Source organism: Lepisosteus platostomus, chromosome 3, assembly GCF_059453375.1.
Source record: "Lepisosteus platostomus isolate fLepPlt1 chromosome 3, fLepPlt1.hap1, whole genome shotgun sequence".
In the NCBI taxonomy this organism is placed as follows: Eukaryota; Metazoa; Chordata; class Actinopteri; order Semionotiformes; family Lepisosteidae; genus Lepisosteus; species Lepisosteus platostomus.
This window is the reverse complement of record NC_142613.1, coordinates 79,236,456-79,253,751: the sequence shown is the minus strand read 5'-3', so window position 1 is coordinate 79,253,751 and position 17,296 is coordinate 79,236,456. Positions and strand designations below refer to the sequence as shown.

The following is a 17,296-nucleotide window of genomic DNA, read 5'->3' as shown; positions in this document are numbered from 1 at the left end:
ATGAAACGTGTTGCAACTTTTCATTGTGCTCTATAACCACTCGGTGAAAATCGATATCGGTTTCAGAATAAATGAGTAGGTGCTGATTGGATCAACAACCTGGTCCACCTGGAGTCCCTAGAGACTGAGCCTTGGAGACCCTAATTTAGCAGATGCACCTTACAAACTATTAGGCTGCGAATCAGGTGCGGCTGCCGAGACGTTTACCTTGTCTGTACGTGAGCTGTAAAGACAAGGCTTGGGGAGGTAAAGGGCTTCTCAAGGACTTCTTCAGAGTGATGCACAGTCTGTGCTGGAGCCAGAGCTTGAAACCTTAGTGACAAAACGTTTCATTTATTTTAATGTTTATTACTCCACTTCTTGTAAATCCTAATCTTAATCTTCCACTTAAATATTATTTTCTGTTACTTTGCCTTTACAACATCCTGTTTTACCCATTTGACTTGTGCTAGTAATTCACTTTTAGTCTTTAGTTGGTCTTTATCTTAATAATTACAATGACCATTTGTACTTAAACACTTTTCAAAAATGCACATTACTGTACAATAGCACACATTTAATACACAAAAGTAAAGAGAAAAAGAAATGGCATGAAAAATTGATGTAATGAAGTATACATCCAAAGCTTTATAGAAAACTAGGTCTTTAAGCAATATTTAAAAATGTGCATAATCAGAGTCTTTAATGGATTTAGGCACGAAGTTCCAAAAACAGGGCAATAGTCTTCTCCTCTGTAACACCATATGTACTGTATGTGTGCCTGGTCTTTGGCACAAGTGAGATGGGGGTAATTAAGGTGATTCTCAGTTTATGAACTGGACTACACACATTCAGTAAGTCCCAAGCTAGACGTGCTCAAGTCTATTTAACACCTTAGAAAATAACTCATTAAGTATGTTGTAACAGCAGTCTGATGTGATTGCACACAGGTACATATCAATATTGCAGCAGCAGAGAAAGGATCAGCACTGAGGAGTATTGCACAGCTCTAAGAAAGATAACATTTAACATTCCTAAAGTGCCTTCAATTGGAACACAAGGTTAAATGTAAAACCTACTGTAGGAGTGTAGAACTTCACTCAAGAAACACAGCGAAGAAGGCTCCACAGCCGAAATGTTAAGTTTCTTTTCTCTTTTCAGCATGGAATAAGCCTTTACTTGTTCCTTTGCAGCCTATGCATGCTAACGCAGCCACCTTCTTGAACTATTTAATACAAGACAGACATCTGTGGAGATGCACATGAGTAGGATCTGATTGTGTTGGCAAGTTTATCTCTGTTTGATCGGCATAGCATGAAACCCAGGTCAATGATAGCCAGCAATCTGATCGAGAGGCAGGATGTAAATATCACAAGGTAGAGGTTCCAGTACAGGACCTTGTGGAACACCCGAGTAACCTGGACAAAATCTCCTTTTAAATTAGCCACAATTTGCTAATTGACTCCTGGTATTCAAATTGGAAGCCAAACCAATGAAGAATCAATGATCCCTTGATACTTTTCTGTGCAATACAAATGCCATCAGTAACATTATCAGAAGCTACACCTAAATCCAGAAGAATGAGAATAGAATAGAGTTTTTTATTGCCACACGTCATTGGTGGAATCTGCTTTCAGTACAGCAAGATGACACGGATAAATCAGACATAGAATATACAGTGTATAATACTAAAAAAAGAGTTAGAAATTGAAATGCAGACACAAGAAAAACACATTCATGTAAACACTAACCTTACATTTGGCAAACAGAATTGTAAACGAGATGCTCATGGGAGGGAAAGAAGCTGAGGTTGAAGCAGGTGGTTCTTGAAAGAATCGGTGGCGTTTTCCCAAAGGGAGGAGATGAAACAGATTATGAGCTGGATGACAGGGTCTGAAATAATCTTGTAGGCACGACTGGAGTTACGGTTTGTGTAAAGGGATGAGATGGAAGTGAGTTCACAGCCTATTATTTCTGAAGCTTTGGATGCAATCCTTTTCAGTTTTCATTTTGAAAAGCCATCCAAATTCCCATGCCAAATTGTGATGGAAGCTGTCAAAATACTATGAATCAAGTATTGAAGTTGCTGGTTCACTGTTTCTTTTCTTGCCTGAGAAAGTACATTCTCTGCTGCGCTTTCTTAACTGTATGATATGTTTTGGTTCTCCATTTAATTTGTGATCACTATAGGGCCATAACAGGATATTAAGTACTGTATATGAAGATGACCTGAACATGACGCATTCAGGATTCATAATTTCCTTAACTTTCTAAACTCTGCTTCAAAAAGTTCAATGAGCTTAATAAATGCAAGATGTATAAAAAGAAATAAGAAAACTCTTCAATGATCTTTAACCTGTATTTACAAAATGCAAAATAAAAAATAATCTGTGCTCTTAAAACATGATTTTTCTTGCTAAAGTGTTGCAGATTCAGTCAGCAATTCTTTTATATTGAATTTCCCAGCTCTGCTGACATTGAGGCAAGTCCAGCAAGTCCCTCTTGGACCCCTGTTGAATGCAAACATGTTTCAATCCGTTTTAGCTGTGAGAACCATGCTCTCAACTAGCTATGGAAACTGGCTAATCATTTAAAGAAAACATGAGTTTATTTTCAGTAACTACAGCAGTTCTTCAGCAGTGGAACCCAAATCCAGAACAAGGTCCACTAACCAGGCATTTTTGTCCCTTTTTAATTCCCTTTCAAGTACAAAATTCTTCTTGGTCTCTCACAGCCCCTTTAGAATTAAGTAAACAGCTCAGTTTCTACCAATTGCTTTATTTTAATTTTAAGACTTCTGAAGTCAAAATACAAATGCATCTCCTATGGACCTTATTCCTTACATGTAAACCAGTTATAAGAAAGAAAAAATCATAATTATACAGCCTACAGTATATACAGTATATATTTAGAAGAAGCTAAGGTTTAATGATGACTAAAGATACTCACATTCTGGGTTTAGAAATCTGAAAGACACTTTCTTGCAATATCTCGGCTCTCTGACAATAACACAGGCAGGAAGAGGAAGAGCAACAAGAAATTGGGTTCCCTTGTGGAACGGAGTGACATCGCATGGTGGGAAATTCTTATCTTGCGCTCTTGTAAGCATATTTGACATATTCATGAGTTCTCAGGTGTGTATAGAGAATAATTATACATACCCCCTCCCCTTTCTCATACGTAAACTGAAATGATAACTTCAGATTACATTTAATTTCTGCAGTTCACTGGTTGAGATATATATATATATGGCTGTAAATTAATTTGTGCCAGTTGTTGGATGATACAGTGTGCAATGATCGCAAACATATTTTAAATAACTGGGGTTAACATTTCTAAATAATATGCCATATTCAGAGAGTTATGAGCATGTTTTGCTGAATTGGGATCTGGTGAAGATGAATTGGGTACAAATTGCATTTTAAAGGTAGGTAAACAAGAAAAACACTCCTAATGTTTTAGCATTGCCTGTGTAGTGGTTGTGCCTAGTATTACAATGGGTTTTATCCTGTATGTTTGATATTTATGTATGCATGGTATGTATGGATCACTATAAGTACATTTAAATCAAATCTGGCTCACCATGGCCAAGGAGTTTGATACCGCTTCATTTAACAATTGGAATGCTATACGAGTCACAAGTTTGAGGACCTTTTGTGTTGTGTGCATTAGCAATGGTAATCAACACTCCACTATACCAAACTACCAGTCGTTTGTACTTTGGTTTGTACTTTGAATTTACAAGTTTTCCATCATTTAAAACTCAGCCACAAAAATAAATGCAACCTCAATGGAAGACTGGAATGATAAAGCAGTAGTGCAAGATCACTTAACATGCTGGAACTTCCCTGACAAGAATTCAAACAGCAAACTATATTTCCACCAGCATTTTCTTTAATTACAGTTTGTAAGCTTCCTCGATGACTCAGTTGCCAACAGGTGTTTAACTTATGTATTGCACGTATCTGTGTGATACAGCCTTCATTGGGATACCTTGGCATTTAAGGTAACACACACATGGTCAAAGAGTACATAGAGAATATATATATTTTTCCATCTCACTGTGCATATACAGTATATACAGTGAGATGTTTTTCTTATTATATGTCGAGTGCAAGTTATTTGGACAGTTATCAGTCTGTAATCTTGAGGGTTTTGAATCATTATGCATCATGTAGGTCAGCACCTGCTGCTTAATAGGGCTAACCACTGAGATTAAGCTAAATATTTGTAGTGTTTTGTTTCTGTAGTAATTATAATCTTTCTGGGGAAATTTAATAACTACATACTAAAACCAGTGTAAATACAGTAAGACCTGAAAAGCACAGGGAGACCAGAAACCAAATGAAAGTTGTGTATATTAAGAATATAATCTAAATCATTTTGTGGTTTCATAACAGGGCATGTAAATCCTGAATGTGCAATTATTCCTTGGTCAACAGTCGATTTTTCCCTTTTAGTTGCCAGCAGGCTGCTGTTACTTCCACACTGTCGCTCAGAAACTGAGACAGCTGTCAGTCACTGTGGAGTCCTGGCACAGCCCTGAGCACCTGCTGCATTAGCAAGACTACTGTGTAGAAAAAAATGACTTAAACTACTTTTATACATGTATACGTAAGCTTTTCTATAGCTGTAAAACTAAACATAAAGTATGCAGTTATTTGATACACAGATATTCCTTAAATGTACAGTACTATTGTTGAAAATATGTACAGTAGGTATGAAAATAGTTCCACTGTTGGATCTGTGAGTTTTCTTTTATTTCTGTGTGTCTTGTGACCACGGTTTTGAGACCCAGTCCCAAAGTGCTCGCAGATATTTTTTTCAAAGAGTGATTAATCCACATCAAAACAGCCTGTCTTCAGTGAAGGGGATGATTAGTCTGCATACCCTTACAGTTGAGCCTGTGTTGGTCATGGCACCCAGATGCACCTTCAGGGTTCATCCAAAAGAGCTTCTCTAATCATTGCAGCAAGGCAGGGGACCAGGTCCTGACTGCAGTCCAGCCATCAATGGCACGATGTGCCTCTCTGGAGTGTGGCAAGGGTGATTTAATCCAGAGCAGCTTCTACCTGGATATCCACATGCTCGAAAACGGTAAAGATAAAAAAAAATCGGTCACGTACTGTACCTCCATTGAGGAAACAAAGCATGGAGGATGGGGTGGTGTCCCACTCTTGTGTCTTCTGTGTAGAGGGGCTGGGGATGGGGTACCGTGCTCTTGACATGTCTGGTATTGTGATACATCCTCAGCTCTCCACCCTTGGGGAGTTGTGATATCCCATTGCGTGGTGGATACTCCTCAAAACTAAATGGGATCCAGTTAATTGGGAGTTCTAAACAACATCAGCTGTATATATATTTTTTAAATGAGCAGCCAATATGAGTTGGATTTTCAGGGATATCATCTAAAGTTTGATCGCTGTGGATGTTTCGGAGTTGTGTTATTTTACTGCAGGTAAATAGAATGAAAAATGACTGGAAAATAATGAAACTTTGAATAATGGAAGGGGCTACGAGATCTTGCAGCTCTTTATTCGATAACTACAATGAATGTCTTGTTTCTGGTTCTGGTTTCTCTTCTGTACATTTCTCTGTGTACAGCCCTTACTTCAGTAGTTACCTGGGCTGTTGCACCATCTTAAACTCTGTCTTTACTTCCAAGGCTGACTGTATCTGTTATAACAGACCATGATAAATCCATGTTATGCTGCAGAAGGTGACAAGTAGCACCACGTAGAATACCATGGACACAGCCAGCTTTAATTCTGTGGACATACTGTACATGACCTTAGATTCAGAAATTCTGTGTTTACTTTAGAAAGAAGGTTTTGGAGAGAATTGCCACTGATGGTCCCTATCAGGTTTTTAATTTTTTTTGTTATTCATTTGTTAACTTTTAAGATAAGATAACTTAATTGGCCATATACAATTTCTTGCATTAGGAATTTGTCTTTTTCACATAGCTTGCTCTTCATGAGACGCACAGACAGGGAGAGAAGCTGGGGGTCAGAGCGCAGGGTCAGCCATTTATATAGCACCCCTGGAGCAGTTGGGGTTAAGGGCCTTGCTCATGATCCAACTGAGTTGGATTCCTCTGCCAGCTGCAGGATACAAACCAGCAACCTTCCAGTCACAGGTGCAGATCCTGAGGCACAGAGCCACCACTCTACCCCATAAATATTCAACCATAAAGACCAAGGAGCTTTCAGAAAAACTTTTAGAAGTTGTAGTTGAAGGTACAGATTAGGAATAAAAGCTTCTGAAACACCCTTAGACACCCACAGTGCCACCACACTGCAATTGTATAGATACTGTATAAACACAGTATATGTTTAGAATAACTAAAATTACTGTAATTATCACAATGTTTATGGCTATGCAGAAGATCTCTTGTAAATTGTTCAAATGAAACTCTTCAGTACAAATATTTAAAAGCCTGGTTTTTGCCTTTTCTAGTAATCATAGGATTTTTTGTGTGTGTGCCACTCATGTGTGGCACTTGCAAATTCAGTGGTTATGGAAAACCAGAAAATAACTTTTCTGTCACAGCCCAGCTACTGTAGGTAGACCAGATCTGTCAGCCTGCAGCTCAGATACTATTGCATTAAGGAAAGGTGCTATGTGAAATTGTTACAAGCTGCATAAAATGTCAGTGGTGTACTTATGTCACTTTTTACCTTAAGAATGGGAATTTTGAATGTTTCCTTTCCAGTACACAATTTGAGAAATGTTACTGTAACTCTTATTTTATGTACATACTAAAATAATCAATGAAGCATGTATCCTCAGTACATATGCCAACGATAGCCAACTGTTGGTGATCTTGTATTCAAAACTCTGTTGTCCTTTTATATGAAGGAAAGTTGTTACATTCTCCTTTAATTGACATTTCATGTTTTAATTCTTTATAAAAATCACTTATGGAGCTGAGGTTAATTTTTGATCTGCTGAAGAAGAAATTGAATGTGCATCAGAAAATTGACAATTAATCTTAGGGTAAGTTATATACATTTATAGTAATGGTCACTGGGATTTGAATGCCTTTGCTTTAGGCTACCTTTCTGTTTGAATGTGTGCTGCAGTTGTCCCAGTGGTTTGTTTTACTGCAGGATTTCTCTGCCAAGTGCACAGCTCCTATCATCCTGTGAGTGGAGAGCTGATCTGAGCAACACTTGCCAATTCAGAATTGGGCGAGAGTCCCACAATCCAAAGTTAAAATGAAAATGGAGTGAAACACATTTCTACTCCGATCTACCTGCAGAAACCAGAATACCATAAATGAAAAAAACTGCAGAAAGTACTCAGCTGTTGAGTATACACACCCTGGAGTATAAGTAGCTGCAAAACTATTAGGCTTCATATGTTTAAATCAGCCTTGAGGGTCTGTATTTCTAGCACAGACAAATCAGTGTCAACCTCATGCAGACATTCTGAGAAGAGGTTACAAGTTGTTTGTCTAAGTAGTCTTCAGTTCAAGTGTTGGAAATCCGTTCTGGCCCATTAGACATGTACTGTATTGAAATGAGTAGTTTAGAAATCGGGGTACCCTTCAGCCCGCAGGGACTGGAGCTGTGGGTCTCTACCCCTGGTCCCGTGGGAGCCCATGTCTTCTCATTGTTGTTCTAGCTGAGTTCCTAATCATTGGCTAAGTGATTTTAATATTCTGTTTGAGGCGAACTGCAAGATTTGCTTTAATCTTTTTTTAAAGTTTAAATGGGATTTGTAATTGGTATCAACCGTGTACCATCTTCTGCGTTTTTGGAACATTCCTCTTTCAGGTGTGTTGGCCGAGTGTTTCATACTGTGACTCTGCCACTTGTGTCTTTTCATTACAAGCATTGCCAGTCTTGAGACACACAGTAGATGATCTATAAGACTAACTTGATTTGGCTCTTCAGCCCTGTCACGGGAGACCCCAGCAGTTGAAGGCGGTGGCATGAGACATTAGAATTAATTCTGTACTCTGTGATCTTATTTGCCAGCCCATGAAAGATCCCATGTCCTTGTTTTACAAAAATATTCCAGTAAAACAACATTCCTGAATTGTCTTAAACAGGTTCTGCGCCAGGTATGGATGACTTTGAGGGTGGGATTGCTGCTTTCATCATTGTGTAAATATATTGCTCCCATAAAAAGGCATAGAAAATTCTAGCATTTTTTTTTTGCCATTTTAGTATTTGTAAAATCATTTTTTCTTGTATATCAAGATAGTTTACAGTGTTTGATAGGAGAATGACTAAGTTATGAAATATCAAAATTGTGAATGTCATATCTTCAGTTTTGATTTTCTGAATCTCCACTGAACAGTCTTCTCAGTGTTCCTTGCTGGCTTTTGCTATTGTCAGTCATGGTCTCCCACTCCAGAGCTCATGCTAGTTCAGGGATCTCTGGTCCTTTCTTCATTGGTTTGCCTGCCAGGAGCCAGTTTGTAATTCTTGACTGTTTTGAATCTGATGTTTTCCCATTTACTCTAGGTATACCACTAGGTCCTGCACCGAGACCTTTACTTTTTAGTGTTGCTCCTAGTCCAGATTAGTAACCATCATTATTGACTCATAACTACTAGATTTACTTGCTGACCAAGTGATACAGTACGTGTACAGTATACTATGGTGTCATCACAGTACTTTACAGGTGTCTGTCTAATATTAAGATACGAATGGCACAGAAATGTCTGAACTTTCTGACTGTCAGAGACAAGACTGCTTTTGTTTCAAAACTTAACAGGTATCAATTGACATTGAGATACAGTATGGAAGCAGCAGAACTTTAAAGCTAAACTGTGATGAGACTAAGCTTATGTGTCGGACTCTTGCCTTACCTGCCTGAACTGAAATAATGACTTTATCTGCTATAAGTTTAGACTGCTGTGATGCCTTATTTAGTGGAACATTTTAAGGCACTGGATAGGCTTTATTATGTCTGCAGCTTGTGTGATCTCTGAAAGTTGTCTGCATCAGCACGTACCTTTCATCTTGTGCAAATTGCATTGTTTCCCAATATAACTGGACCATGCATTTCTCCTGCCATAAGGAATTGAATGGTCTAGTTCCTGCTTGTTTTAAGGAGTTATTGCCTATTATATGTGACCATCTGATTTGGAACTTCTTACTCTGTCAAAGAACAAGTTCCTTGTGATGAATTATAGAGCTTTCTTGTACATGGAACTCAATACCCAATCTATTTTCTAACTCTTGACTTTTAACTTTCACTTATGAACAAATATTTTTACTAACACTTTTGTATAAATTGATTTTGTTTTTAATAGTTATTTGTTATTTTCTCTTTCTACTTCTGTGTATATTGTGTGGGTGTTATTTTGCTTTGACTTTCTTGAAAACTGCTGTTAAATAAAATTGTATTATTGGTCTTGCAACCTCACAGCAGAATCTTGTTTTCTGGACTGTTTTAAAGTCAGTCCAAACTTAATAAGAAACTAAAAGTCTATATATGCAACAATCAAATAATAATCAAATCTATTCCATTTTGTTTTTCAGAGAATGCTACTGTGGACCAAACGGGAAAGGAAAATGTGCAATGCAAATCTAATACAGAGTGCACAGTCAGTAATGACCAAAACCAACAAATTCCTGAGGTTCCAAGTACCACCTCTGCCCTTAATAGTTGCGGAACAGCACAGATTGACAACCAGACATTAAAACTGAGCATGTCTATGGAAGACAAAGTTGGTGATGCCTCACAATATAAGTGTCAGCTGTCTCCACCTTTGGTATCAAAATGTGGTTCTCCAGAAGAAAACAAACAGGCAGAAACACTTGAAATCTCAAAGGAGTCTGAAAGCACCCTGGAACCTAGCACACTGTTGTTTCTGAGCCCTGCTTTTCAAGAGGAGAATGTCCTGGGAAAGAGCGCCAGTAAGAAACTGGTGCAGGAAGAATTCTGGGTGAAGACAGTAACTGAAATAGGGGAGGTGGAAGAGTCCTTTACTGTGAATGAGCGCAAGCCACAAGCCACAAGTCAAGCTGGGCCTCGTCAGTCTTGTCAGTTGGAAGACACACATATGTGTCAAGATTCTTATAGTTTCCCTGAGCCCTCTAAACGTTTATGTTATGGTACTGAGATTCAAAAACCTGTGAGTCCTTCTCCTAGTTCAGCATTGGGAACTGGGACTAAATCTGCCCGGTTAGTTCCTTGGGTAGTAATGGATTCAGCTGAACGGATACAAAAAACACGTCTTGACAGTGCAGTTCTCAAACACGGTGAGGGATTTTATGCAAATGAATGTCAATATAAAGACCACATTGCAGACAGTGATCAAGAGGGAAGATCTTCCCTTCTGGTGACAGGGGATGCTAAAACTAAAGCAACAATAGACATGAGCTTGGAAACAACAGGTGGCACCCCAGGGGAACAGTCTGTCCAAGGAAATGAATCCTCAACAAAACTTCAAGATCATTCCCTTCAAGGTATGCATTCTCTTGATGTTTTGGAGTTTGCTTTACCAAGTGCACACAGCACGCCAGAGAAAGAGATGCCATTGGAAATGAAAGGAATCTCCAGGTTTAATCCAAGTAACAGCTTCAGTGAATCTGACAGTATTCAGAGAATGCGATCGGCAGAAGAGGAGTTTAAGAGCCTTCAGGAAGATTCCCCTCCATATTCTGGTATTGACTTATCAGATGTGAAACAGGTGCTCTTTTCCTCGAAGCTGGATGATTCCGATATTCCCCCCGAGGCCTCTGAAAAGCTGATAAATGAGGAAACAAAACAAATGGGAACTTATAATGTACTTGTGCCTGAATCCGTTCCTGACGCTTCTCAGTACAGCCTGGCAGATAGTTCCCTGATGCCACACGTCAGCATGCCTGAAGAAGAGCAAACAGTGAAGGTCCCCACAATATTGGTTACAGAAGCTGCAGGTAAGACCATCTTTTCTTTTTGAAAGGGTGTGGAGATCCCTCAAACTGTTGGACACCAGGAATTAGTACTGCACAGGGAAATGTGAGAATGGAAATTCATGTCGTTGAAAGTAATCAATGTTTAAGACCGCTTCTTCAACTTTTTGTAAAGGTAGTTTCTAGGGCAGATGCTATTTTGTTTAAACATCCAGGATTGAATGAAACCAGCAGATGTGGTAGAACCACCTGGGAATTGCAATCACAGTATGGTGACTGTTAATTTATAATTGATGGATAAAAGATAATGGATAATTTATATCTGCGAAAAATGGAGAGAAGACATACACAGTCTGTAGAAGAAAAATTGTTATACAGTACGTTACTTCAGAAATGTCATGTTAAAGGTTCAATACACATTAAACCCGAAAAGAAATATGTCTCATGGTAGGAAATTATGGTCTTACTCTGTGATACTGTTTTGATGAAACAAGCAGCTAGCATCCAAGGTTGAAATGTGCAGTCTCTTGCTTTGCATTTGCTTGTCTGTTTTGTCTTGCACTTTGAGCATACATGCAAATAAACATTTCATTGCACTTGTGCATATGACAAATTAACTGAACTGAACTAATGCAGGAATATCAAAGTCCTTCATTTACCCTTTGTTGATGATTTCCATACTGACATCATCTGGTGCTCGTGAAACCTCAGTTTTAGGAAGTTCATCTGTGTTGGTCACTGAAGCTCCTTCCCACAATACGCAAAGTCATTGAAGTATCCGCTTGCAGCCATATTTATAGGCAGTCACGTCTTTCCAGCATTTTTATGCTTGACCCAAAGCATGCTGGGGTGTTCTTTGCTAACGGTAATATACTTGGTGTCCCAGTTGTTTCCATTTACCATTGTCCGCCACTTGTAGAAGTATTAGTGGACGTGAAAACACAGCATGATGGTTAGATCTGTGGACCTTAGAAGTACATCAGGATCAACTAATTTTATTAAGTTGTGGTTTTTGAAAATAAAATTAAATTATTATGGAATAACTCACAGTAAAAGTCAATTTAATTTATTTCAGTTTCACCCCCAAGCGATATTGTGTGTTCCAAGACCTTGATCACATGGCAACTTTTTGAAATGGCACTGTCATTACTTCACTGGCAACGTGGGGTTTAAGGGAGATCCAGACTTAAAGGTTATCAGGCATAATCCCACAAATGGTAACTTCACGGCACTGCTCCTCAGCGAATCAGAGATACCAGATGTTCACAGGCACGTCAGCCGTGAATTGTCCCTTTTCATGACCATTTCGTACATTTTTGAAACTGTGACTTGATACTCTGACTCAAGTTTTGAAACTTTGTCATTTAAAATACCACTCTTTTTGTCTAATTTGGCATTTGGAATTATGTTGATATATGTTGATAATTTTAATTTTGGACAGTAACGATGTATATCACGATATAGAATTTTTTAATAGAATTATCACTAGAAAATAATCATAATTTCAGTAGAAATGTCATGCTTTAAAAGGAGTACAAGACTTGGATAGTAAGTTTATATTGCCTGGAGTTATTAGATTATTATTAACTGTTGGTTAGCTACTGTGTTGTTCCTTTAGTGTTTTTGAAATTTCACATTGAAGTAATGTGTAATGTCCTTCCACCGCTGGCTTTTCTTGTCATAAGGACAACGACTAGTTAATGACTCAGGCAGCAATGTCTGAGCTGTCTTTTCTTTTCACAACGACACTAGAACTGCTTGATTCAGAGCGTGGTCTCGTACTTTCCTCATATTCGCATGCGTGCTTCGTCTTTAAGTGATAGAAGAGGTCACTTGTTAATTACCGCCTCTAGCTAAAATCGTCGCCCGACATAGTTTGCAGATAACCGTTTTCTGCTCGTAGTCCAACTTTTTAAATCCGAACCATTTCCAAACGACCGACGACACACCCTTCTTTTTAACAACTTCGTGGCTTGTTCCCGTCTCGCTAACGCTGCCTCTCTCGACGTCTCCGCGTACGTGTGTTGGCAGACGGGCGCACCGACCACGTGCGTTTTTTTCACGGAAAAGGGAAGAGGACGCCCGCGTGTTTTTATTGGCTGCCATAACCTCAAACGCTTCATAAACGTGACATTTGACCCACCGAAGATCAATCATTCTGAACCAGATCAGATTTCCAAATATCAGCAAGATGAACATTTTCAGAATTGTATAACTGGAGCTAAAATCCGGCAGAATTTTTAACTGTGACGGGTCAATAGTAAAAATTTCCAAACCCCATTTTGCGACGATGCTGGCAGTGCAATCTATGTAAACATCAAAATCCATTCTCTACCGGTATAAATGGTATAACCAAATCCATATCGTGGCACATATTTTTACTGGTACACCATCTATACCGCCCACCCCTATGTTGATTTTTCTTTTAGAAACATTTTATACATTTTTAAAGCCATGTTGTATTTAATATTGATATGGAAAGATGCTAGCAGGAGAATAAAATGCACTTTGGATTTTTGTTTTACTCTATACTGTAAGTAAGTAGTCACAGCTTAAATTACAAATTTATTTACAACCTTATTTACAAACTTTAGACGTATACACCTGCTTAATATAACTCAGGTAAAATTGAATTATAGGAAAGCAGTGCTTATTTTATTCTAGTAGTATATCTTTTATAAACCTATTACAGAAATAGGGTGCTTTGACTCCTAAGGCTCAGCTTTCAAGAAAAATGTGATTGTTAGCTCTTCGGGAAGTTCCTATAGCAGATTTGTGCAATAGGACCTTGTTGTATCGCCAACCCCACACATTCTCTCTTATCAGACTAATCTGGAAGCTCATTGCCATTGCCCAACCGAACTGATTTGCTGGGATGGGCAGGTCACACTCTTTCACGGGGTGCTTCTCCGAACCTGAGCAGTCCGTCTCATTATGCACGCTGCCGGGTCATTCTCCGAAATGACGGCCGTCATTCTAGCAGCTCCTGCTCAGTAGAAACTCTTCCCCGTGGGACATGAATTACCTCTCCTGGTGTTGGTGTGGCTTAACAAGTTTGACATCCTCTCCTTCATGCTTTTATGTAGTAGAAGATATTGGGGGTGCCTGACCCAACACGGATCCGAGTTCTGCTCTCTTAGGCCGGTTCTTGACCATTCTCCTCTGTGCGTCTTATCGAGTCCAAGCCTCTGCAGGGCCATCACCACTCTAAGTGGCTTTGCATCCTTCGCATTCTCTGGTTGTTCCTTGAGAAGCTTCTGACTCCTGGCAGAAGCCAGGTTCTGTGCCCAAGACGTCCAACAGGGCAGAGTTCCGGTGAGTGAAGCCGGCTGCTGCCACCGTGGGCAATAGCGATAGCCGTTTCTATCTATCGTGGAGCGCTCTTACTGAAGGTGTTAAATTCCGGCCGATTTAAAATAATTTCTCATTAATATGTAAACAATGACCAAATGGAATTTATGTGTGTTAGTCGTCCAGAAAGTTGAGTTTTATCTACTGTTAGGACTAAGTAAGAACTAGATGATGTCTAAATACATGAAAACATAAAAAGTGTCCTTTTTCACCACACTGTAACTTCCTTTTAGTGACTTAGGCCTCACCCTCTACATTCATCTGCTCGTACAGGATCAGTGTTATGGATGAAGAGATACTTGTTAGATTGAAAGGCTCTAAATCCTGTTTTAGAGCCCATTTGTTGCCCTTCCTAGTGACCTCATACTGCTTACAGACTCCTGTTCTCTAAGAGAGACAGATTGCATTTTGCCTGAAAGTGAAGGCTATGCTCTCATCACAGCACGGGGTCTCTGAAAATAAATGCAGCCATTGTCGTTATGGGCTGGACTACAGTCTCAGAGGTGTGCCAGTTAAGCAACATAATTGCAATAAACTATTAGAGCCCAGCTCAGAGGGTGTGAATATATGGCTTTTCAATACATTTACGTTGCCTGCTCAGCAGAAGGGCAGTGACAAAGGCCTATTTCCCAAGAGGTAACAACCACATTATAGTCATCACCTAGCATTTAAGTTATTCCTATGTAATAAAAGCACAGTTATTTGTTGTTCTTTTTTTTTTTGCCTGCATGGTACTGGCTTGTTGATTGTGTATTTCTTGTCTGAGCACCCCAGTGTATTGGGTGATATGGCGGAAACAGCTGTCAGTCTTGATACTTGTGACAGAAGTTGCTAGTGTGTCCAAGCCTTAAGGTTTTAAACATGACAGTAATTTTAATTTCCATCATCATTCAAGGCTGGGTCACACTCTCTGAAATGTCACACTTCTGTGTTATAAATCTTTCATAGCATCAGACAAAATGCTAAAACGCTAAATCTGTGTCCTAGACCGCTGGAATGGAAATGTTTCACTTCTCTGTAGTTTGCCAATTATAGTCCTCAGTCACCTTTTAGCTTCCATTTCATTAAAGAAGCTGGAGAAGTGAGGTCCAGGGATATTTCACATACTTTTTGCGATTATAAAAGGGGTGGCAGTATTGATACCAGAATTTCACAACAGTGGGAAGGATTTCTTTCTGGGATAAAAATATTCTGTCCAGAGCTGATAAATGCCAAGGTTATGGTATCTGTACTTCAGAAGAATGTTTTCCAGATATCTGCTGTAGAAAGGGCATTTTTGCCAGACCGATCTAATCATACCTGTGTTCTCCACAGAACAGACGTGACAGAAATTCCTCTGTGGTGTTCAGTGGGGATTTCGTTACTTTGAAGAATGTAGAGAGACACGACAACAAAGTAGAACTGGAGACAGTCTTACCCTTCACCCTTGGAGCACATTGAGTAAAAACCACAAATGACTTTTCCTTTTGTATTTTTTTAACTATGTAATATCTCCAAGTGTGGTCTTCTCACAGCTTTAAAACATACCAAGAAACTTCTTTACAGTAAAAGGGATGCAATTGATGTAGTTTAGGATCATTATATGATCAAACAAATCATCAAGAATTTCTTTGAACCAATTTCTGAAATTGCATACTGATGCCTGTATATAGCCTCAAAGCTCAGGATCTGGTTTCTTGTCCTTGTCATAGTTAATAAATCATTAATCTCTGTATAGCAGTATACATTAGTGCTTTGGTATTTGTAATATGAGGTTATACCAAATAAAAATACAAAACGGGACATTTTGATCAGGGAATTCTTTCCCATCATCATTTCTCGTTTATTTTGCAGTTTTACAATGTCCCTGTCCAGGCTTCTAGTCATACAGCATCAGGATATTGGTTTCAGGATCCTTCTCAGTGTACTCAAGGGGGGAAAGACCTAAATCAAATAATACAGCCACCAGACAGTTTTTCTTGATTTAAACATTTTAGTCTTGTTAACTGCCAAAATATTTAGCATTTAGTCCAAACATACTACGTGCTGATGTATTTGGGAGATCAGAATTATGAAGAATTCAGTGGTTTTGTTTAATTGTTGTAAATTTTAAATACTTTTAATGTTAAATGTTAAATTATTTTTTTTCTCCGGAGTTATATTACAAATCAGTTTAGACACTACAATTGAAATACACTGTTAGTGTGTGTCAAATACCAGAGATCTTGTTTTTGTATAATAATAATAATTGCTTACACTTACTGTATATAGCTCTTTTCTGTAAAACCTCAGTAAAGCTGTAAAACATAGAGGTTAAACATAGGGAACAGGTAGGATTAGAGTAATACTTCTAAGCTTACATCTACTTTCTTTGTACCTTTAATGTTTTTTCCCTGTTAGGAATATAGCTTTTCCTTAATAATAACCAGAGCCCAAGTTCTATTGTTACTGTAATTGTATAGCAACAGGAGTCTGGCATTTCAATTGGTACAGTAATTTAATGATTTTGAACTGGAAATTAACTTTTAGAAAGAAAAGCGTACCCTTTTCATTTGGCTGTAAAACTGATCAATTCTTTTATGATTGTTATTCTTTACTTCTTTTTGCCCTTTGAAAATTGCTTCTGCTGCATGTGTAAAGCAGCAGTGATCTCAGGAGCCAGGTGAAGATGTTGATGGTGCACGGAAATGAATCCTTTCATGTCTTGCTTATGGAACCTACCCAAGGACAGATGTGATTTAAAAAGTGCCTTTTTTTCAGCGTGTAGTGCGCTTCTGTCTCCATTGAATGGTACGTTTTAACCATTTCAGATAAGATCACATTACTAGCCATATACAGTTTCTTGCATTAGGGATCTTTCTTTTCGCATACCCCAGTTTGCTCTCCATGAGAGACACAGACAGGGTCAGAGCACAGGGTCAGCCATTTATACAGGGCCCATGGAGCAGTTGGAGTTAAGGGCTTTGCTCAGGGGCCCAACAGAGTAGGATTGCTCTGCCGGCCGCGGGATTTGAACTGGCAACCCTCCAGCCACAGGCGCAGATCCTGAGCCACAGAGCCACCACACCACCCATTTCATATTGGTTTCCGTTGCAATAGCTTTTTGACAATAGCATTTTGTTTGACTG

General features: G+C 38.8%; 1 protein-coding gene across 4 annotated transcripts in view; it reads left to right on the top strand.

Moving 5' to 3' along the window:
• Nucleotides 1–17,296, top strand: part of LOC148675618 (synaptotagmin-like protein 2) — a 157,783-nt gene that overhangs the window by 97,173 nt on the left and 43,314 nt on the right. For all 4 annotated transcript variants that reach the window (XM_088627008.1, XM_088627006.1, XM_088627010.1 and 1 more), the window contains exon 7: nucleotides 9,480–10,862. In XM_088627008.1, the coding sequence (XP_088483134.1) occupies nucleotides 9,480–10,862 (1,383 nt within the window). The remainder of the gene's footprint in view (nucleotides 1–9,479; nucleotides 10,863–17,296) is intronic.